This window comes from Zootoca vivipara, chromosome 2 (assembly GCF_965207765.1).
Source record: "Zootoca vivipara chromosome 2, rZooViv2.hap1.1, whole genome shotgun sequence".
NCBI classification, from domain to species: Eukaryota; Metazoa; Chordata; class Lepidosauria; order Squamata; family Lacertidae; genus Zootoca; species Zootoca vivipara.
The window spans coordinates 38,098,774-38,124,352 of record NC_142584.1 but is presented as its reverse complement, the minus strand read 5'-3'; the positions used below and the strand labels follow the sequence as shown (position 1 = coordinate 38,124,352).

Sequence of the window (25,579 nt, the reverse complement as noted above, 5' to 3'; positions counted from 1 at the left end):
GCCAGCGGCTACAGTTTCTGCAGCACCTTGATACACCCCTCTCCTCACTCCCTTGACTCCAAAACTCATCACACTTTCATCTCCCATACCTCCTCCTTCACCACCATAGTATCAAATACCAATGTGTTAGTTATCTTAACCTCAATCCCTTTCCCTGGCACATAATTTGGGGGCAAGGCTGCACGCAGCAGACACTTGCTCACATTTTCCTGCTCATTTCACACCTTACAAAATCCAAGAACCAATCTGTGATGTTGTGCTAGATGGTTCCTAAAAATGAATTTCAGTGAGAAAACCCCACTCAGTCTATGCAAGCAATTAAAAGTATTTCAAATCAAAAGCTAGTTGCTTTAGTGGGCTAAAAATAGAATTTATTTAAAAGAGCTGGACCAGAGTCAACCCTAAGTTCCGTGCAGAAGGTGAGCCAGAGTCCTTGCAGCATTGGCCAGAAAGTTTGTGACACCTTGTGGTCAAGTGCATTAATGCATGACTGGCAGATTAGTTCTGAAGCTCAAGCAGTTTTTAAAAAGCAAAAGGGGAGAGAGGGAAAGGGAAGTTGCAGCATTTGGTCAACAGAAATGCAACATGCAGAAGTAGTAATCCAAGTGGGTGGTGGTTCGGGGTCTGGCATACATTCCTATGCCAACTGTCCCACCCATAGGTGCCAAGTTCCGGATTGAAAAATCCGGGATTAGCAGCGCTGCGGCACCGGAAGTCGCTTCTATGCACTTCCAGACATGCATAGAAGCAACTTCTGGCGCTACAGACATTTTGGAAATGGGCACAGCGGCATCGGAAGTCGCTTCTACGCATGTCCGGAAGGGCGTAGAAGCGACTTCCGGTGCCGGCGTGACACCAGAAGAACATGGCAGGAGCTCCGTAATCCAGGGGGAATTTTTGCCATTCAGGACACCTGCGGGAAATGGTAAGAAGATACGGGGGTTTCCTGGGGAAAACGGAGTACTTGGCAGCTATGGTCTCACTATCTGTAAGAGGTTTTGAAATCCCCAAGGGGCTAACTAACTACACATGGAACAGAGCCAGATTGTGGGGATTTTGTGTGCAGTAGCCTTTTCCTTGCCTGGCAGAACTGGCATAACTCCATTCCAAATGTGCATGTCTGCAGCTTCAATATGCTTCAGCAAAACAAGGAACCATCAGAACAAGATGACAGCGTATATATATTTATATATAAATACACACACATGACAAAACAGCTTGCACACAACTTACACACACACACACACACACACACACACACACACACACACACACACACTGAGAAGAGCATGTTCTGTTGCACAGGGCCTCTCCAAATCATCTGGCCCATTCTCCACCTAAGTGCTGGGAGGTGGTGGCAAAAAGTCATGTTCACCCTCGCATAAACACTCACCAAGCTCTTCTTGTTTCTTACAGGTCTTGCTGAGATTGATGGTCGTGCAGACTTTCTCAATGTCATTCCAGCGGCTCCGTCCACTGATTGCTCTCTGGAGAGATCACACAGCACCCCAGTTATTCTCTAGTCTGCGGAAGCATGCAAGAAAGGGGGGGCGGCGGACTGCTGCTTCCATCCCCATCCCCATCTAATTAAAACATTCTCCAAAAGTGCTTCCAGAGTGCAAATGTTTCACTCTTCATTCCCTGTATTTTGCCTCTCTGAAGCTGGTTCGCTCCTTTCCAGCCCAGCGAAAGGACTAGGCTTGAATATTAGAGGCAAACATCAGCAATAGTAGCAAGCAGCAGCCGCTACCTCTGAATTACCTTGCTGTAGGCGATCTGTAGTGTTAGTGGGATTGCTTCTCTGTCTCCATCTATGCCCAGTCGCTTGCAACCTGGACCTGCACCAAAAAAAGGGGGGGGGGGAGAAAGAGGAGGTAGTGCCTTGTTACAGACAAGGGCTATGTAGTGCAGAGTCTCATGTAATGTATCCCAGGACATTATACTCAAGAGCAAAGGGGAAGACAGTTGCAACGTAAGAGCAAGTTCTTCAGCAGCAGAACATGGAAGGCTTTGCAACAGAACCAACAGATGCACAAATAAAAAAACTGAAAAGCTGCCTCAGTTATCAGCATTGCCTCCATCAATACTTGAGGCAGGCTGCATGTCCCAGGCTCGCCACCCCATACTCTGCTGCCACATTCCCCAGTTCAGCTGGAAGTAACTTCACATGACTGATCAATCTACTCTACATAGGTGTCTGAGAAAGGTAAAGAACACACCCCATCCTTTCAAGGTAGAAAGAAAACCAGGCTCTCCACACCCATCTCTATTCTGTTGCATGTTGCAGAGGGGGAGAAGAAGGAGCAGGTGCTCTTCTCATTTCTGCTGCTGTCCACAGCTTTGTTAACTTTCCCCAGCAGGAGGAGATGGCAGCAGAGGCTACCAGATAGACAGATGAGTCCAGTACAGGCAGAGGAGGAGAGGCAAGTCTAGCATTGGAGTTTCCAGTAGCATGCATGTCTGTCAGTACAACTGCAAAAGGTCCTCTTCTTATACAGTATTATGTCTGTATTCACCAAGAGTTTCAAAGGTGCCTAATCCTAGCAGGAGAATACCACCCCCCCAGCAGATCATCACACTGTCCAAATTCTCAATTTGCTGCTTTTCTATGGGTTAGGAATTTGGTTTCCTCCTGCCCACCTCTGTTTTCCCCTTCACTTTCCAGGGGAATAGCTATGTTAGTTTGTTGCAGACTAAACAACACAAAATGATATCACAGAGAACCTCCTTTCAACATCGATCAGATGTCTACCTGAGGCTTTAATGGCCCGTGTGGCTGCTGAGTGGCCCAGCTCTAGGGAGTGGATGAAGATCTCTGTCCTCGTCTGTCCTCCAATGAAGGTGAGCTGTGGAAATGAGGAAGGAAGAGGTCAATCCATCATTTCTGAGACACCCTATTCAGCTCGGCCCTTCTTTAGGTCAAATATTTTCTAAAAACAACCCAGTAGCTTAGGAGGAAAAACGGGATTCTAATTAACAGAGTACCAACACGCAACTTTTTAAACACAGACCAAGTCCTTTCAAAGGCATCACTGAAAAGAAGAACACAAGGACCCAGAGTTATATGCTGCTGAGGAAGTCACTCTATGCAGTATAACAAATAGGCCTGGAGGGAGGAACTCAGTATTAATGTGTGTGGAGGCCACACAGAGTTGGCTTCAAGAGGAGCCACAAGCAGAAGATTGTGTCAGGCAGTTGGATTGCATTTACATAGTGACTTCATTCAGATTGTGGTTCAGTCATCAGACATTTACAAAGAGTATCAGACACTTATGTTCACACACTTTTTCATTTCTCATTTCACAGTAAACCAGCGTTTGTTATCTTGTCTGAACTGGGTAAAATAAGATTATGGCAAACCATTGCTTGCCTTAAACTAGAACTGGAAGCCTCAGTTTGAACTAGGTTTCCAGTCCTGGATTGGAGATGAGCTGTGATTTGCCTAAAGATCACATTAGCCTGACAACCATACATCTCAACTGGGTCCTCTCCAAGAGCAGGCAATTGTTCTCTGATAGGACCCATATCAATTTTCTATGGAGGGGCTTCCCAATTTTTGTGTCATTAAGGCACAGGCAACATTTTTAGTAGACAGGAATGTGTGTGTGTGTGTGTGTGTGTGTGTGTGAGAGAGAGAGAGAGAGAGAGAGAGAGAGAGAGAGAGAGAGAGAGAGAGAGAGAGAGAGAGAGAGAGAGAGAGAGAGAGAGAGAGAGAGAGAACTGATAGTGGCCACCACGTTGCAAATTATCTATTCCTCTCCAAGAGCACACAATTATTCTCTGATAGGACCCATATCAATTTTCTATGGAGGGGCTTCCAATTTTTGTGTCATTAAGGCACAGGCAACAATTTTAGTAGACAGGAATGTGTGTGTGAACTGATAGTGGCCACCACGTTGCAAGTTATCTATATTTGACAAATGTGACTGTTACAGAGTGAAAGTAGTGGCTCAGCTCATGGAGGCCCAGCCTGGCCAAGCACAAGGCAGGGGACACACAGTTGCTTCTCATCTCTCCGGCAAATATGAAGCAAGTCTTCAGCTGCTTAGCCAATCCCATGGGGCTTTAGGAGCAAACTCACCTCTACCTGATAGACCTGCAGCAACACTGGGCGGGTAGCAAAACGACAGTAATAAAGGATCATGTCAGCAAGGATGGGGAGCTGCTCTGCTGTATCTTCTAGGGGCTCACCCTCAGGTTTGGCAGATTGCTATGGAAAGAGCAAAAAGTGAACAAACCCCTCATTCACACACACAGTCAGGTCTAGGCCAAGGATGCCCTGGTGGATGCCCTGGTGATTCAACTGCAGCACCTACTCTAGTAACTCTTTCTTCAGCAACCTAGGCAGCTTCCTTATCCCAAGTCAGACCATTGGTCTCACTAGCTCAGCAGTGTCTAAACTCCAGGGTTTCAGACAGGCATCTCTCCCTGGGACTTGCTGAGGACTGAACCCATGACTTTCTGCATCCAAAGCAGGTGTTCTACCACTGAGCTCTGGCATCCTCCAAGAGCAAGAGAGGAGTCAACATTTGAGCACCCTGTGGCTATTTGCCTGAAAATGTGCACCGCTCGGTCACAACAATTTTGTTTAAAAACAGAATTGCCAACCACTGCAGAAAAAATGAGAATAGCATAAGCATTCTTTGCAGCTGCCTTATCTTCAGTGCTTTGCTTCAGGCAGATACATGGAGATGGGGAGAGTGCTCCATACAGCTCCATAGGAACCCAGCACCAACAGCAATAGCTGGTGAGTTGGTGGGTGATGATGGCAACATCAGTGAGTGGGCAGCTAGTTAGGCTAGCTGAGGAGATGGCAGTGGTGATGGCAATCTGTAGCCTTGAGCATGGCCCTAGACCCACACTGACCCAGCACCTAAGCTCAAAGGATGGGGGAGATGACTGAGTGTAAGCTCACAGGACAGCTACACCATGAGGCCTGAATCTTACAAAAAGAGAGAGCACTGCTGTTTTAGAGTACAGTATAAGCAGTATAGAGTTTAGGACATACCTGGCATAGAACATTTGTGGGAAGGTTCATTAGCCCAAGAACATTGCGCTCGTACCATGGATCCAGCATACCAATGTAGACTGAGATATCGTTTGTGCTGCTCTCCACCCCTGCCAAACTAGGATCCTGAAAATCAAAGAAAGAAGCATAGCCCATTAGCCAGTTTGCTGCTATCGATGGCCAGGTCTTACCAGAATCATAGCAAGAGGATGCCCAAATTGCTCCCGACATCCAAAGAGATCAAGATTGAAATTCCTGTTGTGAAAAGTTATTGATTCTTAGGGTGGAGGCACACAAGCCAGGCTATCCCACCTATCTCAGATAATGCAACAAGCACCAGTAATAGCTAAAAGTGCAGATATTGTGCCTCCTGGCATGGGCGTAGGCAGGGGGGGCAATTGCCCCCCCTAGAAGCAGGGCCACTGGCCAGCCTGCCCCACTGCCCGCCCGGTGCCGTCTCCCTTCTCCCTGGCTGGCTGTGGGGCGGGCGGCGGGAAAGCACCAGAGCCGCGCAAAGCGTTTGGCTGGCTTTCCCTCCCTCCGCCCCACAGCCAGCAAGGGAGAAGGGAGACGTCCCTTCTAGCCGGCTGGCTGTGGGGCGGGCGGAGGGAAAGCCAGGCAACCGCTTTGCGCGGCTCTGGGGCTTTCCCTCCACCTGCCCCAGCGATTGCAGAGGGGGAGGAGGGGATCGGAGCAGCCCGATTTCGGGCTGATCCTGGCTCCCCTTCGTCCCTTCCAATCGTGGAGGGGGAGGAGGGAGTCGGAGCAGCCCGATTTCGGGCTGATCCTGGCTCCCCCTCGTCCCTTCCTATCGCGGAGGGGGAGGAGGGAGTCGGAGCAGCCCGATTTCAGGCTGATCCTGGCTCCCCCTCGTCCCTTCCTATCGCGGAGGGGGAGGAGGGAGTCGGAGCAGCCCGATTTCGGGCTGATCCTGGCTCCCCCTCGTCCCTTCCGATCGCGGAGGGGGAGGAGGGAGTTGGAGCAGCCCAATTTCGGGCTGATCCTGGCTCCCCCTCGTCCCTTCCTATCGCGGAGGGGGAGGAGGGAGTCGGAGCAGCCCGATTTCAGGCTGCTCCGATGTGGCCTCGCCCCCACCCCTTGGCCCCGCCCCTTGCTCCCCGCCCCTTGCCCCCCTGATTTTCATCCTGGCTACGCCCCTGCCTCCTGGCACAATGGAACATGCCCCTTGGAAGCTTGCCATTCCCCAAATGCATACCATTGATCCACAGGCACGGGAATGTGGATCTCCTGGAGGAGGAGGAGGGTAGGTCAGTGCAGATGAGGTAGGGCCACTCCTCTTCACAGGGACATAGTAAAACTGCAGTCTGAAGTACCGAGTTAGCCAGGGGCAGCTGCTTTCCTGAGATCTGCAGCGAATGAATAGGAATGGACACATGGAAAACAGTCAGATGGAGACCACCCTGCTACAGCCTTCAGTCCACAGGCCTAACTAAGCCCAACAAGCCTCCTTATTTGTCCAAGTCACGCCCACCTGCCCTGCACCTGGTCACCAGGGCCTACAGAACACTGTGCCTTTGATTGCATGGTTTGATTTGAAACCCAGCGGGCAAAATTGGTTTACCTGACATCATTGCAATTTCAGCTGATTGACACACGGGTGGCCATGACTACCTATCAAACTCAGCCCGTGGGAAGGGCATATGGATCCAGACTCACCCAGCCCCAGCCCCCCCCCCCCCCGCTGTGCTACAGCCTGCTAGCATTCATCAAGAGGTATAAAAAAGGGTACAGTATTGTAGTAGTTAGGCATACAGAACCCATTTCGGAGACCATTTTCATGACATATTGGTGACATGAAAGGGTAAGATAGGATATGAATTGATGGTGTGATGTGAAACTCCAGAGGGGACCTTATCACCCACCCCCTTGTGCCAAATGTAGGTAAGCGGGATGTTAAGAGGAAATCCCTCCCGTGTCTGCCAGCTGATCCCTTAACAGGGACTCAGAAAGTAGAGGAGATCACCAGCAGCCAGAAGGCTGCTCTGCCACTCACTTAAGATTGCTGTAAGCCCGGGCCACTTTCCCAGAGATGCGGTCGGAGCCAAACACGACCACCCGCAGCGTCGAGACCTTGGTGTCCTCATCACAGCTCAGGAAGGGCCTGCGCTGGACACAGGCATTCTGCGGCACACGGGTCTGGAAAAGCGTGGCGCTCAGTGCATGCTGCGGCAGAGAGAGTGCACGCCGTGAGCGTGTGGGGATGCGCTCTTTGACCACGGGGTTGTAGAGGCTCTCGGCTCTGCGCAGCGGCAGTGAGAGCGACGCCACCTCAGAAACGTCCCGCAATTCCCTGCCCAGGATGAGCTGGCTCTTGCTCTTGAACAGCTTGATTATCTTGTTGCTCAGGCGATACCGGTGCCTGGGAGATGCCTTCTCCTCCTTTGGATCCAGGCGGCCCATTGGCTCAAGGGAGCTCTCGTCACTGTCCTCCACATAACCGCTGTCCGTGCAGTCCTTCAGGCTGGAGACAAAAGTCTTCAAGGACTTTTTAGAGGCCAACGAGAGCTCAGAGTCTTTGGAAAGGGTGGAGAGGACCGGTGCCTGCGAGTCATGAGGATTGCCCTCCGACAATACGGAATACACAGATTCCTTGGAGACAGCAGCCAGGGAAGTCAACAGAGAAGTTCTTTCTGGACAGTAGCCGTCAGCTTCCTCCTCCTCCTCCTCCTCCTCCTCATCTTCCAAAACCACAGGCTTTGGGAAGTGCCCCTCTTTGTCCAGTACCTCATTCAAGATGTCTACAAAAGGTACAGAAGTGCAAAATTAGGAATAGAAAAGGAGAAAATGTATACAGTTTTAAAGGCACCACCGTACAGTATTTGAGATTGCTTTTACACTTCTCAGGATAGTATTTGAGATTGCTTTTTATAATTCTCAGGATAGAGCAGGGTTGTGCAGAATTATTAAAACAGCAGAGAGCATTATTGGCTGCTCACTCTCCACCTTAGAACAAATCCATACCACCAGGTTCCATAGAAAAGCACTAGACATATCAAGAGATCCAACGGACCCTGGTCACCGTTTCTTCAAGCTCCTGCCATCAGGAATGAGACATAGAACAATGCAGGCAAAAACGAGCCGTCTCAAGAACAGTTTCTTCTCTAGAGTGATTTTGGCCTTAAATAGAAAGTCTGGACTTTGAAGTAATCTTATTTTACTTGTTATATTGTAACGTATTGCATTGTTTTAATTAGTGTTTTGTAGTAATTTTGGATTATGTGGAATATCTGAGCTTTATCTAAGTGGATGTGGTAACCTAGTAATTCCGTTGTTCCCGCAAGGGGACAATGACAATAAATATTATCTACCTAATAGCACCCACTGAAAGAGCAGCCTTTAGATTTGGAGATGTAGCGGGACACAAGGGTCCCACTAGATTATAGCTGATGTTGCCAGGATTATCACCCCTTGGGGAAAAGAAACATACACAGCTGTGCATGTAGGAAGCCATGATGCGGCCAAGGAGCATCTCCTGGAATCAAGCCAAACTTGCTTACATGTTTCCAAGCTTACCAAAGTTATCCTTATCCCATCTGTAGGTGTAACACCGGGCAACAGGGATGGGGATCAGGTGGAGCTTACAAGGCTGGACTTCCCCTAAAGAGACAAGCAACCAGAGGTTAGGAGTGCAACATGCTCCTTCAGGGTGGTATGGAACTGACCACATCCAAACATGCCCACCCACACCCCAAGGAAGAACCTGCCCTAATAATTTCCCACCTGTAATTTCAGGCAGCCCAGCTGCCTTTGCAATCTCCAGCAAAGCAGATTCTAGCTGCTCCTTAGCCATGGAAAGGTCATTGCTGGTGGCAGCTGCCAGCTCCTGAGCTTCTGTGGTGCTGGCAAATATCTCCATGAGCTCTTCTAAAGGTTTTAGCTGAAGAGAAAGAGAGAGAACGGTCAGCAGAAGATCTATCTGGTATCTTAGCATCCATTTCACGCACTACACAATATACAACAGGTGGAAGGACGGGAGGACAGGGTTTAACCATGCATGGGCTGTGCTGCCCTGTTCTGAGCAAGGAACAGGATCACACAGTGACCACACAGGCAGGAGGATTTAAGTTTAAGTAAATATCCTGCAGTGCTGCAAGCACATACACACATAGAAAAAAATTGCTGTGTTTTTTTTTTTTGTAAAACCAATCTACTTCCTGAACTAAATAGTCAAGCTGCAAACAATACGAGGCAAGTTATTCTGTATCCTTCCTTCTCTCACCCTTTGACCCAAGCCACTTTCTTAGCTATGTCAGTTTTGATTCATTTGCCATCAAAACGGTTGCATCTTTGAGACGGAAAACTTAAGGATTGCTCAGTAATCATTCCACAGAGCTATGCATCTTAAGACTGACACCCCTTGCCTGCCTGGCACATCCAAGGCCCCAGGCCACACAGATTTCTCTACCTTGAGAATTTGACGTAGTCTTGTCATGTCACATTTGGTCCCAAAGTTAGCTTGGTAGATGTGCTCCAGGAGTGTCACCAGTACCGTGTGTTGGGAGTGCTCTGCCGTGCTCAACTTTTCAGCGACTGAGAGAAATTCCCCATCAACTTCTGAAGGGTTCAGCAACAGGACTGTTCTGTGGGGGTGGGGAGGGTGGGGAATAGGTAAGAGAGAAGAGGCAGTAGGGCGGCAAGCTGTTAACAGCTCAACTCAGAAATGGAGAGACTCAACTTTTATCTGTGCCTGAGGCCACAGATCGCTTTCATAGTCTATGAGCTATTGGAGGGCAGGAGGAAAAAATGCAGTGGCTCCATACTTCAATTAATTCACATCAAAGCACCAGCAGATGGCACAGTTTTTCTGTTTTTCTACACCCACTTCCCTTTCATGTGGAACTGCTTCTATGAACCAGCACGCTTAGAAAACATAGCCTGGCATTGTTAAGATATCTAGCAGTTATAAGACTGCAGTGAAATAATCATGATCTATAACTAGCCCTCCCTATCCATGAACAACTGATAACTGATAACCATAACTATATCATCTCTGATGGGAGGGTAGTTATAGACTTGTTTGCACCTCAGCAGACACACACTTCAGAGTCTGGGCTGATCCTCTAGGTATCCATTATGATCTCACCATCCACATTCCTTTCCCAAACTGTCCCTATTTGAGGGGAACAGAGACAAACAAACCAAAATTCCCATGATTCTTTAGGGCAGGCATCCCCAAACTTTGGCCCTCCAGATGTTTTGGACTACAATTTCCATTTCCCCCAACCACTGGTCCTGTTAGCGAGGGATCATGGGAGTTTGGGGAGTGCCGCAGTTTGGGGATGCCTGCTTTAGGCAAAGCCATGGCTGTTTAAGTGGCAGGATTCTGCTAGTGCAGTTGGGACCTACGAGCTGCCAGGTCTCAAGTCTGCCTACAGTCACCCCACCACCACTGGTCTGGGAGCCATATCTTTTGTCGGGGGGGGGGGTTTCACTGCTATTCAGTGGTGATGGAAAGTTGCTCTGCATACTCAGGGGACTGTTTCATTTATCCTTCCTTCATATAGTCCAGGGATTTCCTCTGTTACATAAAATAAATGCTGGGGCTGAGCCCTGGTACAAGCCAAGTCCTGAGCGATAGGAGGCCCTGGGAAATTTAAAGGAGGACAATATCCCACAAAGCTCCTTCCCTTTCCTAACCCACAGAAAGCAGTCATGATTCCTGCATGATACTTACACAATGGAACTCTCCCAGCTCTTTGCAGACAGACCCTGCTCTGCCCTAACCAGCCTTTGAAATGAAATCCCTGTTAAAAGAAAGAGAAGGTTGTTAAAACACAGCGGTGACATCCACTTCACACTGAGACCTCACAGAACTGGTGGGCTCTGGTGGAAGAGACAGGTGAACCCCATGGGGGCAGGGGGTGAATGAAAGAAGGAATTCAGCTTGAATACCACTCTTAACCATTTTCTTCTTGGATAGGGTCTAACTTCCAAACAGTTTGACACACAGTGTTTTTTTAACCAACATTGATTTCCCCAAATGTGTAGAGCTATGCAGAAAAAGAAAGAAAGAAAGCATACACAATTTGCTTGCAGCAGTGAAACAACCCATCAGGCCAATTGCCCCTCAGCAAATCTGTTGGACTGAAGGATCCACCATGCAAGGTAAGCAAAAAGCATAGAGCAGCTTTCCAAATCTCTCAGCCTTGGAGAAAGATAGCTTCAAGTCAATCCACCAATGGAATTGGAAAGTTCTGCATTCCCCTGTTTAGGAGTGCTCAGCCACTGCTTGCTTTCAATAATTCACCACTGCGCAATTCTATCTCTAGCCATTGCACATTGAGAAAGTGCTACCTACGCGACGGCTGCTACTCCAACAGTTTTTCCATGTTCCACAAATATTCTACCCATTTCCAGTGCAACTTCTCCACCCTTGAAACAGTCCAGCTGAAGGACATGCACCCCACAGAGCAATTCTTATTTACCCACTCAAGAACTCTCTATTGCGTGTGGTCACATGGTTTGCAAGGAAGCAATAAGGTAGTAACTAGGCCCATTTGAAGTGCATGGTGTCTCCAAGGGTTTACACCTCACAGAGCTACAATTCCCAGCACCCTTAACAAAGTACAGTTCCCAGGGTTTCTTTGGAAGGAAACCATGTGCTGTAAATGCATGATGTGGATGAGACACATGTTTTTTTAAGGCAGCAGTAGCTACTGGGCCCCTGGATGTTTGCACCCTGGGCATTTGACAGATAATACAGATTAACGATTGCAGGCACTGCATAATGAAAAAGCAGACTGAACTCTCTCAAACTTCAGCTTTCCTAAGAACTCCAATAGTTCAATTTAAACTGTGATGATTTACTGAAAGTCTTATAGCAGAAGCAAGGAATCGGCAGCCTTAATGAGGAAATGAAAAAGAGATGCCTTGTGTTTCATCTCCAATGGCATTAGTAGGCTCTTCCAAGGTAGATCTGACACTGAATCTGTTACAGGTTGAAACACAATGCTGGGCACCCTTTCTAAGAAAGCCTCTCCATTTAATTGGGAAAACTGCTTAATGAGGAGTAACAGAAGGCTGGCTGCCAGCATGGCCTAATTAAGAAGCTTCCACTGCATAAACTTTAAGAACCCTTATGAGTGCTGATAATCAACAGGAGCAGAGTCTAAGCTCATTAAGCAGAGGCTGCACCATAGTTCACAAGTGAGACCAGAAGTCCCAGTGTATCATATGGAAATTATATGACACAGTTACCCATTCAAAGTCCAAGTCTACCTGAATGGATTCTCTGTTGTTACTGGAGCATTTCGAAGAGCCATTCATCCCCTTTCAAGTGAAGCTTGAGGGTAGGAGAGCAATGGAGTGCAACCACATCCATTGTGCCAGGCAAATGACTTAGCACAAGAAACGTTCTATCCTTGGGTGGAAGCCATGGACCTATAAAAGGTCAGAGTACTGAAAGGAGCTCTCCAGCCTCTGGTTCAAATCCTTAGGCAAGCCACTGTACTCCCATTCTTAATCCCTACAGGAAGATACTATCCTCGCTGGAATGTGTCCTTGAACTGAGATACTGCATGGCTGAAATGTAACCTACTGTCCAAAGGCTGACACTGCATCCCTTGTTCCACACTTCGTTTCTTCTTTCTTTTCGCCTTTGGCCCTGCCTACTTCTACCAGCACTGGTATGTGGCCCTTGAAAGGCTGCCATTTAGGGAATTTTGCCCTTGGGCAGGAAAACGTTCCCCATCCCTGATATAAAATGCTAAAACAAGAGTGGCACCTTCCAGATTAATATATTTATAGTAGCATACACTTTTGTGTGCTGGGGCTTTATTTCAGATGTGGACAGTCCATCAACCCACCTGGATTTCCCTTGGTGGGTTAAAGTGCTTTCTTCTCTGAAAGTAATATAAATGACTAAACAAATCTTCCTTGAACTAGATGACCCTTGGGGTCCCTTCTAGCTCTACAATTCTATGATTCTATTAATCTTTATTTAATGGGCCTTCTGTATATAATCCATCCAATATGGTCTGTAATGCATCTTGTTCAAAACCAATACTGTTGATATGCAAGCACTGAGTAAGCGTCTTTCATCAGGATACAGCCTTAATGCTTTTAGCCTATGTGCTGGCACCATTAGCACACCATGCAGCATGCCAGCAGGGTTATGGTGTGGGGTGTACCGTGGGATGAAGTCACCACACTCATATAGGCATGTGCATGAAACACCCTCAAAAAATGTTGTGCTTGCATTGTGCTTGCAATGTTGTGCTCTACATGAACAAATATAGCTAGGAGTGTTTTAAAATTCAAATTTAAGGATCACTGCCTTGACTATAATTGCATTGTTGGCAATAACCCTTGCCATGATGTATGCAGCCCGCTCCAGTTCATAGCAGAGTGTTAGCTTCAATGCCTATATGGCCCATAAATGTACTGGCACAACTTTAGGTTTCTCAGTCATTCATCAACACCAAGCATCACACACACACACACCCCAAGAAGGAAGAGTCAGCACCACAGAGGGCTGAAGGAACCCTGCTGGGAGCAGACAATCTGGATCCCTACCTGGGGCTTTGAGTTCATTGCTGATGAAGGTCAGGAGCTCCTGGCAGATATTGCAGTATGGCACAGGCCAGGTGAGGAAGTCACGGTACGTCCTCATGGCTCTCAGAAGGAAATCTGACTCTGAAGGAAAGTGTGGTGTCTATAAAGATAATAGCAGTGGCATAAATTGACCGAGAAGTGGAGGCCAGCATCTCCTTATCTTCTTCCAGATTTAGGAATTCAGCAACTTTAACCATCCACATTTCCCACCCCCGGTTTCAGCTGCCAGCGCTGTGATCAGGTTCCTTCAGCAATACCCTCCCTCCCGCCAAGGAAGCCATTGGAGAAAAAGAAGACAGGCCGATGCTACATGGGCTCAAGTTCAAGTTTCCCCTGCTGAGCAACAGTGCTGAATGCTTTGAGTGATAGCCCCAAAAGATGTGCACACAAGGAAAGGAAAGCATCAAGGTGAAATCCAAAGTGCATTTTAACTTTGCTGTCAGTCATATAATGAAACGGAACAAATAAATGGTTTTCGGGAGTGGGGTTCTCACACATACAGAATTCATCAATGGATCCTTAATTTGCAGTCAACAGTTAGAACATCCTCTGTTGAAGAGTACCAATAATTGACATCAGGTGAGACAGAAGCTCTTTGGTGGTGATGAAACCGATGACTCCATCAGGCAGTGTTACAAGTCGGCACACAATGAGCATGCATGTGTAAGCAAGCACTCAGAATCTAGCTAGATAAAAATATCCCAACTACCAATGGTTCTCCTAAAAAATCAGGAATACAGAGGTTGACCTGAGTCAGTAGGGAAACTCAAAGTTTAATCTATGTTTTAATTTTGCATGTATGAATTGCTTTGAGCTCTTTTGAGTCCTACATGGTGAAAAGCTGGATATAAATTTTAACAAAATCAAAAGGTTTTCTCGTCAACTTTAACAGCCACAGACCCAGTGCCTTCAGCTATTCGTTCCAGCAATGCTGGGACAACAAAACTTACACACATGACAGCTGAGCTGAAGAGCAGAGCCAGCGGAGCAAAGAGATCATAGTTGCATTTCTCTTGGACCTGCAGAGGAAGAAAAGAAAGCAGAAGAGGGAAGTGAGATTCTGGTAAAACTACTCAAACCGATCACCTGGAAGCTTTGGAGGAGAATTGATGTGTGACTTGACAATATTGCTATTTGCTTCTCTCTAGGTAAAGTCTACTCTCCAGGTGTTACTTGTTGCAGTGGCAAGTCACTCCTCCATGGTGACTTTGAGCCCAGCCACATCATTCTTGGATTCTTCAATCACCTTCTTCAAATGACCCTCACATTTCAGAAGAGTTACAGGTAGGTAGCCATGTTGGTCTGAGTCGAAACAAAATAAAAAAAATTCCTTCAGTAGCACCTTAAAGACCAACTAAGTTTTTATTTTGGTATGAGCTTTCGTGTGCATGCACACGAAAGCTCATACCAAAATAAAAACTTAGTTGGTCTTTAAGGTACTACTGAAGGATTTTTTAAATTTTATTTCAGAAGAGTGTCACTATTTCCTGGCCATTCTAAACAATTTTTTCTGTATTTCCCTTTTTGTATATAGAATATGTGCCTGGCACACCTTAGTAAACATTCCTAACAATATGTTGTTTTTTGATCCAGTGGTAGAATATCATTGGGTAAGCTGAGAGAGAGAGAGAGAGAGAGAGAGAGAGAGAGAGAGAGAGAGAGAGAGAGAGAGAGAGAGAGAGAGAGAGAAGAGGGGGAAGTTCTCACACAGTTCCTCTTTGTCAAGAAGAGAAACCAAGCAGCATTTCAGCAACCAAACATGGTATATTTGCATCTTTAGTCAGAACAGCTGCAAAGGCTGCAAGTTGCACAAAAGAATACAACAGAAGCTGTGTGAGTAGTAAGCTGTCTTACTATCACCCTAGCACAGGTAAATTGATATCAAGAACTCCGGGTCAAATTTCTTACGCTGTGGTTTTCTTACATAAGCCACTGTGGAAAGTAATCGTCAGACTGCTCAGCCAGTAGAGAGAATCGTCCACTTTAAAATGTAGGACTCTAAATACTACTAATCATACTAATTTGTTTTTTTAATTACGTGGAAATCAGCGTAGGGCTAAGCAGGGCATTGCATGAGTAGAATAAGGTCCACTTGCTCAAGAAGGCTTCCCCCGCACTCCTCCTCGCATGTGCCTCCTAAATTTGTTCTGGGGTTCCCACAACCCTCCAGAGCAGATTTAGTGAGTGCAGAGGGGCCGGGGGGGGGGCAGAGAGGGAAAGTCCGATTCCACAAGGGGACCTTGGTCTGTGAACAAAACTTAGGTGCATCCTGCTCATTGCTATTATTTCTATCAATCATTTTATTTATTATTACTATTCTATTTTTAGGGTGATTTTTTATTACTGAAGTATCTCCTAGAGAAGGAAGAGAGGTGGTTAGCTCTCTGAAGAGGGGAACAACCCCTCTACGGCACTTTCTGCTCTTGCAAGGCCCCATAATGATGCTGTAGCACATAGTAGCCCCCAAGTGCAGTACATTTTCTTCTTGCAGGCTCTCACCTTCTGCAGATTTGTGCATGTTGAGCCACCAGACTATTTTTAGGCCAAAAATTCCTCAGAAAAGCCAGGGCAGGGCCTCCATTAAACCAGCCAGGAAGTTATACTGTCTGACAGCAATTTAAAAGGGGGGGGCACATGGGCGTACCCAGGATCAAAACTAGGGGGGGCAAGGGGAGGGGCCAAGGCACGGAAGGGGAGGGGCCACAAAGTGGGCGGGAACAGCGAACTCGCGCTCCGCCGGGCTGTGCCCCTCCCTAGCAGCAGGGCTGGTGGGCGGAGGCGGAGCCCAGCCCAGCGGAGCGCGAGTTCAGCGTTCCTGCCCGCCGCGCCGCGCTCTCTGGTTCCCCGCCGCGCTTGGCCTTGCCAGAGGGCGCGACGGGGAGCTGGAGGGAGGGCGCAGCGCGGCGGGCGGGAACGGCGAACTCGCGCTCCGCCGGGCTGTGCCCCTCCCTAGCAGCAGGGCTGGTGGGCGGAGGCGGAGCCCAGCCCAGCGGAGCGCGAGTTCGGCATTCCCGCCCACCGCGCCGCGCTCCCTGGTTCCCCGCCGCGCTTGGCCTTGCCTGAGGGCGCGCCGGGGAGCTGGAGGGAGGGTGCGGCGCGGTGGGAATGGCGAACTCGCGCTCCGCCGGGCTGTGCTCCGCCTCTGCCCACCAGCCCTGCTTCTAGAGTAGGGCAGCTGCCCTAACTTGCCGCATGGTGGGTACGCCCTTGGGGGGGCAGCTTCTAACTAACAGGTTCACAGGAAAACCTGCTACATTCATTCCCTGGGCAGCAACCTTGCTGTGACCCTGTTGCAAACAAGAGTCCTGGAAAGCCTTTTGCATGCCACAAGCTGGTGTCTCCCTTCCCTGCTTCCCCACTGGCTTGCCATCACAATAGATGGGAAACAATGGAGGCAGGGAGCTCAGCCTGCCAAGCAGCTCCCAACATTCTGCTATGTGAGAGACAATTGCTCCTTAATGGGGAGGTGTTGCACAAAGCAGGAAGTAGGAAATCTCCACTTGACTCTGACAGTTGCTGACCCAGGTGTTCTAATTCACTCATTGTCCTCTTTTTCCCAGCAGTGAAATTCAAACCTCCAGATCCAGCATAACAGAGAGCAGAGCTGGGCTCAAGTCAACCCATGATGCTCAACGACTCTGAATCCCATAGGATCCCATGCACAGTATCTGCATTGCCACATAAACAGCAAGATCGACAACACCGGCTCAAGACATTCGGCTGCAGGGTGGGGAGGCAGCGGGGAGAAGTAATACAAATGGTGCCTTGTGCCCACTCCTTGTTGCAATGTGCAAAACAGTGGTACCTCGGTTTACAAACACAATTGGTTCCAGAAGTCTGTACTTAACCCGAAGCGTACTTAACCTGAAGCGAACTTTCCCATTGAAAGTAATGGAAAGTGGATTAATCCGTTCCAGACAGGTCCATGGAATACTTAAACTGAAAATACTCAAACCGAGGCGAACTTAAACTGAGGTATGACTGTAACTGGCAAACTGCTGTCCTTTAAAAGTTCCCAGAGACTGCTGCTGAGGCCAGATACCTCTAAAAAAGTGGGGTGATGAACCTGAAGCCCTCCAAGGACTCCAACTTCCATCAGCCTCACCCAACATGACCAATGGTCAGGGATGGTGGGATATCTGCTCCAGCAACATCTAGAGGGCCACAGGTTCCTTGTTGCTACCCTAAAGACATGGCTGACTCCAAGCAGGATTCAACCAACATCAAGTACAGGGGCAGATTGGTTGGATGGGGGTGGGATTCTTGCTTGGTTTATTATTACCTGTAAAATAATAAACATTTAAAAAGTGGGACATATCCTCTTATGTGTGGGTTCCCAGGGTGCAAAAGAGGGTGGGGAGCAATTCTGTGATTGACAAACTGACCTAAACACCAGATTCTGTTTCCAACAAACAGAGGAATGAGTCACAAATGGCCTCAAAAACTAGCAACTTCCTCCAGGACATGTTGATGCCATTTTGGAAAGTAGTACTCCCGTTGCAAGGTATTGTGTGCATCTACTCTCTTGCCTTAAATTGTTTTAACATGTTGAAACACCATGCAGAGCACAGAACTTGGTCAAAGGCAAACTGAAATCAGCAGCAAGCTGGGCTGATGCACAAAGCAACCAGCCACTTTTCATTCTTATTTGTACTAGAGGTATTCCAGATTCTGAGAGGAGAGAGAGAGAGAGAGAGAGAGAGAGCGAGAGAGCGCTATTGCATCAGACTGAACAAGAACACCTTTTGTACAAATATTCTTTCCTATTTCCCTCTTTGATTTACCTCTTGGGTCTTCTGCAAGATTTTCTCCAGAAGGATGAGGTAGTTCCCTGCATCACGGCTGACCAACTCCTGGAGACTCCAACAATTCAGACAAAGCCCAGCTGCCAAAAAATGAGGAAACAGGTCACGTTCTGAGCATGGCACGAATTCTAGAGCACTCAGTGTCCTAATTGCAGAAGACAGGTGTTCATTGCATAGATGGGATATAGGAAAAATGAAAGTGATTCATGGACCATAATGAAAGCTACAAGAAGAGATGTGTGTGGAGTCATTAAAAAAAATACAGTGCATGTGTTTTCTTTCTCAGTAGTCACCTACTATGTGGATCCAATTCTTCAAGAGAGAAAATGCATTTACTGTACCACCCTATTAGGGATAAGAACAACCTGGAATACAGCATTAGGGAAACAATGTATTTTTGACCTACACCAATTATTCCCAGTTGGAGTTAATTCATTTCCAACAAATCATGAGCACTAACTGTTAGTTTCCTATGGCAACATGTCCAAATAATATAAGTGATCCATAATATACATAATTCATTGAGTCCACCACTGTGGCATACTGGTTAATGTAGATAGGACTGGGGAAACCCAGGTTCAAATCCCCACCCAAACATGAAGCTAGCAGGGTAGCCTTGGGCCAGTCACTGTCTCTCAGTTTAAATCAACCTCACAGGGTTGTTGTAGGGATAAAAAGGAGGAGGAGAGAAGCATGTGTCCCACCTTGAGCTATTGGGGGGGGGGGATTTAAGTATTAAAGAATAAGAATCTAAATGGTAGATAAGGGCCTAGCAACTTGGCAACCTCAAGATAATTGGAAGGAAGCAGGTTTTACTTGTAATTGCTTTTAGAATGTTGTAAATTGTACTTGTGTTTAGCTGTTTTAAATTATAATTGTTTTTAGAATGTTTCAATCTGTTTTTGCTTTGTTTGTAAATTGTTTATCTGTTTGCTGCTCTGTTTGCTCCTTAGTGGGGAAGGGGAGGGTAGTAATTCAATTATTATTGTAATTCATAATAATAATAATAATAATAATAATAATAATAATAATAATAATAATAGCAGGGTCAGCATGGAAGGCACATTCCAGAGCAGCTGGCTACGCTCCTTGCTGTCTCTTCCTTAACTGCCGGTACCTTTGTCCTCCCCTCTGGTTCAGCGAAATAGTGCTAGATCAGCAACAGAGGAAACTGACACTGCAAGGCTGTATCCAGGTGGCAACACACTGCAGCAGCACAGCTAAAAAAAGGCTGGGTGGCAGCAGCACCCACATTTGCAGCAGGCAGCTTAAGATGAGCTTCAAGAGATGCTTTTCTTGGAACAGAAACAGTGAGTTCTCATCTGAGGACTGCTTGCCTTCTCCAGCAAGTGCTGCCTATGTAGGGTGGCACTGATGGTTAGCATTTCCTCTCTCGGTTCTCTGAAAGGCAAGGGCAGCTCGTGGCTTGCAACTAGCAATTGCTGTGAAACGTTACTGAGATGCTGTAAAAAACAGCATGGCTCCACGTATGAACTGCACATACCCCCCCCCCATGCCCACCAAACCCTGGAGCAGGCCAATATAAAAATGTGAACCTATAAAGCTGCCTTCCACTGCATCAAGTGGTATCACAGCACTTTAAGTGCATGGTGTAAATGTCGCCAAATATCTTCCTGCCCTCCACTCTGTTGTACGAAAGTGGCCAGAGGAAAAATCAAGAATATTGAGGTTCCAAAAAACCACAATCCATAAAAGCCTTGTTGAAAACTAAAAATTGAGGCTGTAGGATGAGGATTTCAAATCAGTAAACTGGCAACATGGCTGCATAGCTTCAGACTTCTTTTGAAGCAACTTCGCAAGCTTCCACTCCGAAGCAGCATCTTCCTCTGCTGCCCTCTTGTGATAGCCCTGGTGCTTCTGGAAACACGTCCCATCATGTTGGGCGAGAGCTCAGCGCAATGGCCTGGTTTCCACATCACAGTAAATCAGAGCATAGCTTAGCAAGACCACATGAGAATACTGGCTTCCGGAGATCAAAATGCGCTCATTTTGCTCCTCTTCCCAGGCTTTTTAGGTCAGTGCAAGAAAGCAGCAAAAACAAGGTTAGGCTTATCATGTCTTCCAAACCCAGCTCTCAACCACAACCTCCTATAGTTTAAGGCCATGGTTAAGGAGGAGACACGCAGCATTCGAAATCAAACCTCGACTTAGCTGTTGCACTGCGCTGACCTAAACAGCCCAGGGAGGAGCAAAGCAGCTGCAAATTCTTCCTTGGGAGCTAGTGCATTTGCACTAAACCGTGGTTTGCCTTAGTGTAGTGTGCTAATGTGGCCAATGTTCTACTGATACTAGAATATTTGGGAACATCTGTGATGTTCAACTTATTCCCCAAATTCTCAATGAGACATTTTTTACTAGCAGGTGGTTGGTTAGGCTTTCAAGCACTTTCACTAGAAGGAGGAAAAATCAAGGGAGTTTGGGTAAGGAGGAGGATTACCATCAGTTCATTGTTTAAATGCTGAATTGCTTCCCTTTTCATTGGTTGATAGTTTGACTACACATGAACAAACATTGCTATTGCAATAAGAATCACCAAAGAAAAAGCATCCAAATATATTTCAATAACAAACTGAAGAGGAAAGAAAAAATCATCCTGGTATGGTGATGCGGGTTAGTCACTTACCAGTCCAAGTGCTAGCAGAGAAAGTGCTTCTGCTGAGGCCATGAAGGCACCTCTCCAGTGCATGGTGGATCCTGTCCTCTGTGCACGTCGTGTGCTGCATTTTAATTCATCTCCTGTAGATATAAAAAGAAGTAAGCCAGAGTTAGCCACACATAGGGCTAAACATAAATCAAACACAGTTTTTAGTTTACTCCAATTTTTCCAGTTGGTGTCTAGTCTGCTTCCCAATACTCCTCTGCTCGTGATCATGTAGCATTTAGAGATGCCAGAAAAAGGGAAACAGTTGCCTTCGTTTTGACTCCTCACATAACCCAACAGAAAAGCTTTGCAACAACAAGAGGGTAAATGAAAATCCACAACTCTGCACTTCCTATACGTTCAAAAGGCATCAAGATAAAAGAGAGGCAAGGATCCACAGCTGAGCTGCATTCTACCATGTCTTGTCGCTGCTCCTGTTCATACACATCCATTTTTTTATACCAGGATTGGGGAACCTGTGTTCCTCCAGATGTTGTTGGACTACAACTCCCATCAACACCAAACAGGATGGCCAATTGACCAGCTAGAACTCATGCAATCAGAGTGAGGGCTACAAGAATCTTTGAAGAGTCCATTTCCTTGCATTTTGAGTGTTACCAATAACTCGTGCAAGTTAGGCAAAGAGTACTTCCACAGGAAAGGTGTGTCTAGGACAAGCAGCCAACATGCCCAGGTGGCTTAAAGGTCTCCATACGCACTCACCACAAGACCATCCTTCTATAGGCAAGTTTACCACTCTAAGATAGCAACAGTACAGAAGAGATTATGTGTACCCAAAAGAGCTCAGGATAGAATAAATAGAAAAGGATAAATGCATCCCCACATTCTCTCAACATCTTAATCACATTTTCATGCAAATGTCAAGGAAAGTGGTGATTGAACAAGGGGCATGATTCATACCCTGAAAGTGGCCTGGAAATAGTCTTTTCTTATGTCAGTTCCTTATGGGACACCACAAAGTGTGATCAGCAGAAGGCTTTCCTTCCCCAATTGGTCACGCACTGGCAGGAAGTCTGACCAGTCCTCATAGCAAATTTGGTCTCTCTCAAAACCCTGGGTTGTGCAATTGAGAACTGACAGCAGAGTTCGGATAGGACATTCCCGTAATGTACAAAAACCACAGAATGCAGATTCCGTTCCTGTCATCGTTTCCTAACACGATGCCACCAGAGACTCCTGCCTTTACACATCAGGAAACGGCTTAGATTTCAGAGGAAAACCTTTAAAATATAAAACTATGTAATTATATTAAAGTCATGTCCATGCTCAGAAGGCCATGGCTTACTTATAATTAGTCTGCATGTAGCTTTTTTTGCTGCCAATTCCCCCCCCCAATCCCACTTCTGCTATTTTACTGCTCTGTTCTACAGATTTTTGAAAAAAAAGAAAAGAAAAGGGGGGGGCAAGGTCCTGCATTGTTCTTTCCCCTTCAGATCTTATGTTACTCTTTGCTTTTAATTGAATAAATAATATACACACTACACAGAGATTGCCAACGGCTGTTAACGCCATATCTGCAGGTTTGGTGCACAATGAACCTGCAAGGTCTGGACTGAACCTCTGTGTCATCTTCCACTGCAAATAGAATCACGCCTGGCTCAGGTATCATGTTCGGCAAGTATAGAAGCACTCGGCACGTGGCTTCCGGGGGGGGGGGGGCATTTTGCACTACACCAGCTAGCATTAGTCATACTTGTCATCGCCATCATTTCAGGCCAAAAAATAGGAATGTGACGAATTATCAGTGGATGTCTAAGTATAGTCACTGGTGGAGGAAGGGGGTGTGGTGGATGTGGTCCACCCCAGGTGTCAGAGAGGGGGGTGACATTGCTGCCCCGCCCCCTAGGACACTAGCCCCACCCCCGGGTGCACAGTCTGTGTGTCACTCCTGGTGCCGGAGCAGCTAGCTCCGCCTCTGAGTATAGTTCATACACTTCCACCTGCCCACCTCTCATATATTTCCAGAGAAGACGCAGAAAGGCCTTATTTATACCTGAAGTGGATAGCTGTGGCTTGAGAAATTACCACTCTGTAGTCTCCTCATTTCCAAAGAGTACTGGAGCAGCATGGGACGCTGTCAAAATCTACAAACACCCTACTTCAGTAATGTGATCCATACTACATAGCACTGAAACCTACTCAGCCAAAGTGTCATCACACCTCCAGGTAAAACCTGCAACATCAAAGAAGCCATTTAGAGCTGGGGTATGAAGTGCTATAGACTCCAGGAAGTCCCTGGTTCATTTTAGGACTCAAAATTGGCAGGAACTCAATTCTGCTGCCAAACTCCAGCCAATGCAGAATCTGGCAGCATATACATTCCCAGCTAGTTACTCCCAGCACCATTCAGGGGCTACTAATTATTCATCAAGGGCAATTGGCCAGAGTTCATGTTGTTGCTAAGTTGAAAGCAACTGTCACCACTCAGTCCCTTTCTTTATAGCCCTATCGAGATAGGAAGAGTCACAAGCAAAACCAAGACAAGCTTACGTATCCCTTGGTTAAATAGATCCAGCGATGGAACCCCTTAGATATTTCTCACCTCTGTATTATATCAAGAAAACATTTTTAAAGCTTTTGGAAAAGCTGCTGGAATACAAAGAACTATGGTAACTAGGGTTGTTGTTTTTTACTGCAGGTTGTTCAAACCGAAGTGAGATTTATGTAGAGGGGAAAGGCATAAATTGGTAGTAGAGAGGTACAGAAGGTGGCAACATGGAGAATGGGCCTTTTTGGCAGCGACTCCCTGTTTGTGGAATGCTCTCCCCAGGGAGGTTTGTCTGGCATGTTCACTATACATCTTTAGCTGCCAGGCGAAAATGTTCCTCTTCAACCAGGCCTTTGGCTAATTAATATTCTACAGCCTTTTAAGTGTGTGTGTTGGGAGGGGGGTTGCTTTTGTTTAAATTATTTTGTGCTTACAACTATGCAATCAATACATCACTAAAACACATAACAATTCTATTGGGGCAAAAACCAGTTACAACAATAAAATAAGAAGTTCAGCTCAGGGGAATGTTTGCCTAAACAGGTGGTGCCTTCAGGAGCCAGTGGGATGCCAATACTGATAGGGCCCCTCTTATTTCAGCAGGGAGAGCATTCCACAACACCGGTGCCACCAGTGAATATAAGTCCAGGAATATAAAAGGAGGGAGAAGCCACTGAAGTGTCTTCTGTATAGGAAGTAGCCTCAAGGGTAGGTTCACACATATGCTTTCATTATTCCATGATTGCCTCATCAAGTAAATATTTCCATGTATGAAACAGTCAGCCAGCTAGTTTACACTGAGTACCACTTCAAACAGAATACCCTGCTGGGCAGTGAAATGTCAAGACATGTATACACATGTGCAAAAAATCATTAAGCGGGAGGAGGAATAAGATTGATTTTTATCTGTCTTACCCACCCACTTCCTGGAGATGCCAAGGGTAAAAAAAAAGGGGGGAGAGTTGTGTCATATATGGTGTGAATGTCAGTTAGCAAAAGCAGGTGGGGGAATTATCCTATAATAGTTGTTGTAAGTCCAACACCAATAGTTGTTATAAGACAAGATCTATCCTGGCCCATATGTCTGCCTGGATTAAACTACACGGGTAGCTTAATTCATCAGGAACATAGCCTTGTACATAGTTAAAACAACAAGAACCTTATATGTCGAAATATGGTGATTACAAGTTATGCCTCCAAAAAGTGACACAAAAGACATGGGAATTTGTGCTTACAATGGAATTAATGCATTATATCAGAAAGAAAAAAAAAATGTCAGTGATAAGATTCATAACAAAGGGTTCTTGTTTCCTGAATATGGAAGGATTTGCTGCTTTCAACCACTCAACTGAGTTAATATTTGATTTTCTTTATTTCTTTCTTTTGGTGTGTTTTTTTAAAGAAAAAAAACCACATGTGTGAGGAATATTATCTATCACCTTATTATAATAGAAATGAGTTATATTTTATGTTAGAAATGACTTATATTTAGAAAAGATTGTGTTTTGTTGGTTTTCAGTTTCAATTTAATTTTTTTGCATTTACATTTGCGAGTAGTTCTTATACTGAACGTCTAATGGATGGTGAGAAGAAGGAACATTGACAGCAGGACAAGTGAAAAACGGGCACTCCTGCAGAACTGTTGCAGAGCAGAATCTTGCCGATAAAGGCCCTATCTACAATTCACTTATACACGCTGATGATAAAAAAAAAACAAACAAACAAGGAAACCAAAATGGTACAACATAGGGCGGGTTACAACTTTCTGAAATCAGCTAAATCAAAAGGTTCCAAAGTCACCCAAAGGCTGGTAGAGAACAGAATGAAGCCTTATATTACAGTGGTACCGGTATCTGCTATCATACAAGTGTCCCTAAAAACCCAAGGGAATGTTATGCCTGATTCAAGTTTTTAAACAGTTGCTTGGTTCTGGCAAGGAAGAACAATGTCCAGATAAGTAAACTTTCCTGAACCAAAAGATAAGCAAGGGTTCCTCCAGATGATCTTTACAGCTTTCCCAG

At 46.3% G+C, this 25,579-nt stretch overlaps 1 protein-coding gene across 2 annotated transcripts in view; it reads right to left on the bottom strand.

The window, feature by feature from the left end:
* Window positions 1–25,579, bottom strand: part of PIK3R5 (phosphoinositide-3-kinase regulatory subunit 5) — a 55,360-nt gene that overhangs the window by 4,927 nt on the left and 24,854 nt on the right. For both annotated transcript variants that reach the window (XM_035104694.3, XM_088661668.1), the window contains exons 2-16: window positions 21,032–21,144; window positions 18,367–18,467; window positions 14,533–14,601; window positions 13,544–13,682; window positions 10,704–10,773; window positions 9,435–9,609; window positions 8,750–8,906; window positions 8,543–8,626; window positions 7,023–7,767; window positions 6,225–6,375; window positions 5,009–5,134; window positions 4,082–4,210; window positions 2,753–2,846; window positions 1,762–1,838; window positions 1,394–1,487 (exon numbers count right to left, since the gene is read on the bottom strand). In XM_035104694.3, coding sequence (XP_034960585.2) covers window positions 1,394–1,487; window positions 1,762–1,838; window positions 2,753–2,846; window positions 4,082–4,210; window positions 5,009–5,134; window positions 6,225–6,375; window positions 7,023–7,767; window positions 8,543–8,626; window positions 8,750–8,906; window positions 9,435–9,609; window positions 10,704–10,773; window positions 13,544–13,682; window positions 14,533–14,601; window positions 18,367–18,467; window positions 21,032–21,131 — 2,311 coding nt within the window. In that variant the 5' untranslated portion in view covers window positions 21,132–21,144. The remainder of the gene's footprint in view (window positions 1–1,393; window positions 1,488–1,761; window positions 1,839–2,752; window positions 2,847–4,081; window positions 4,211–5,008; window positions 5,135–6,224; window positions 6,376–7,022; window positions 7,768–8,542; window positions 8,627–8,749; window positions 8,907–9,434; window positions 9,610–10,703; window positions 10,774–13,543; window positions 13,683–14,532; window positions 14,602–18,366; window positions 18,468–21,031; window positions 21,145–25,579) is intronic.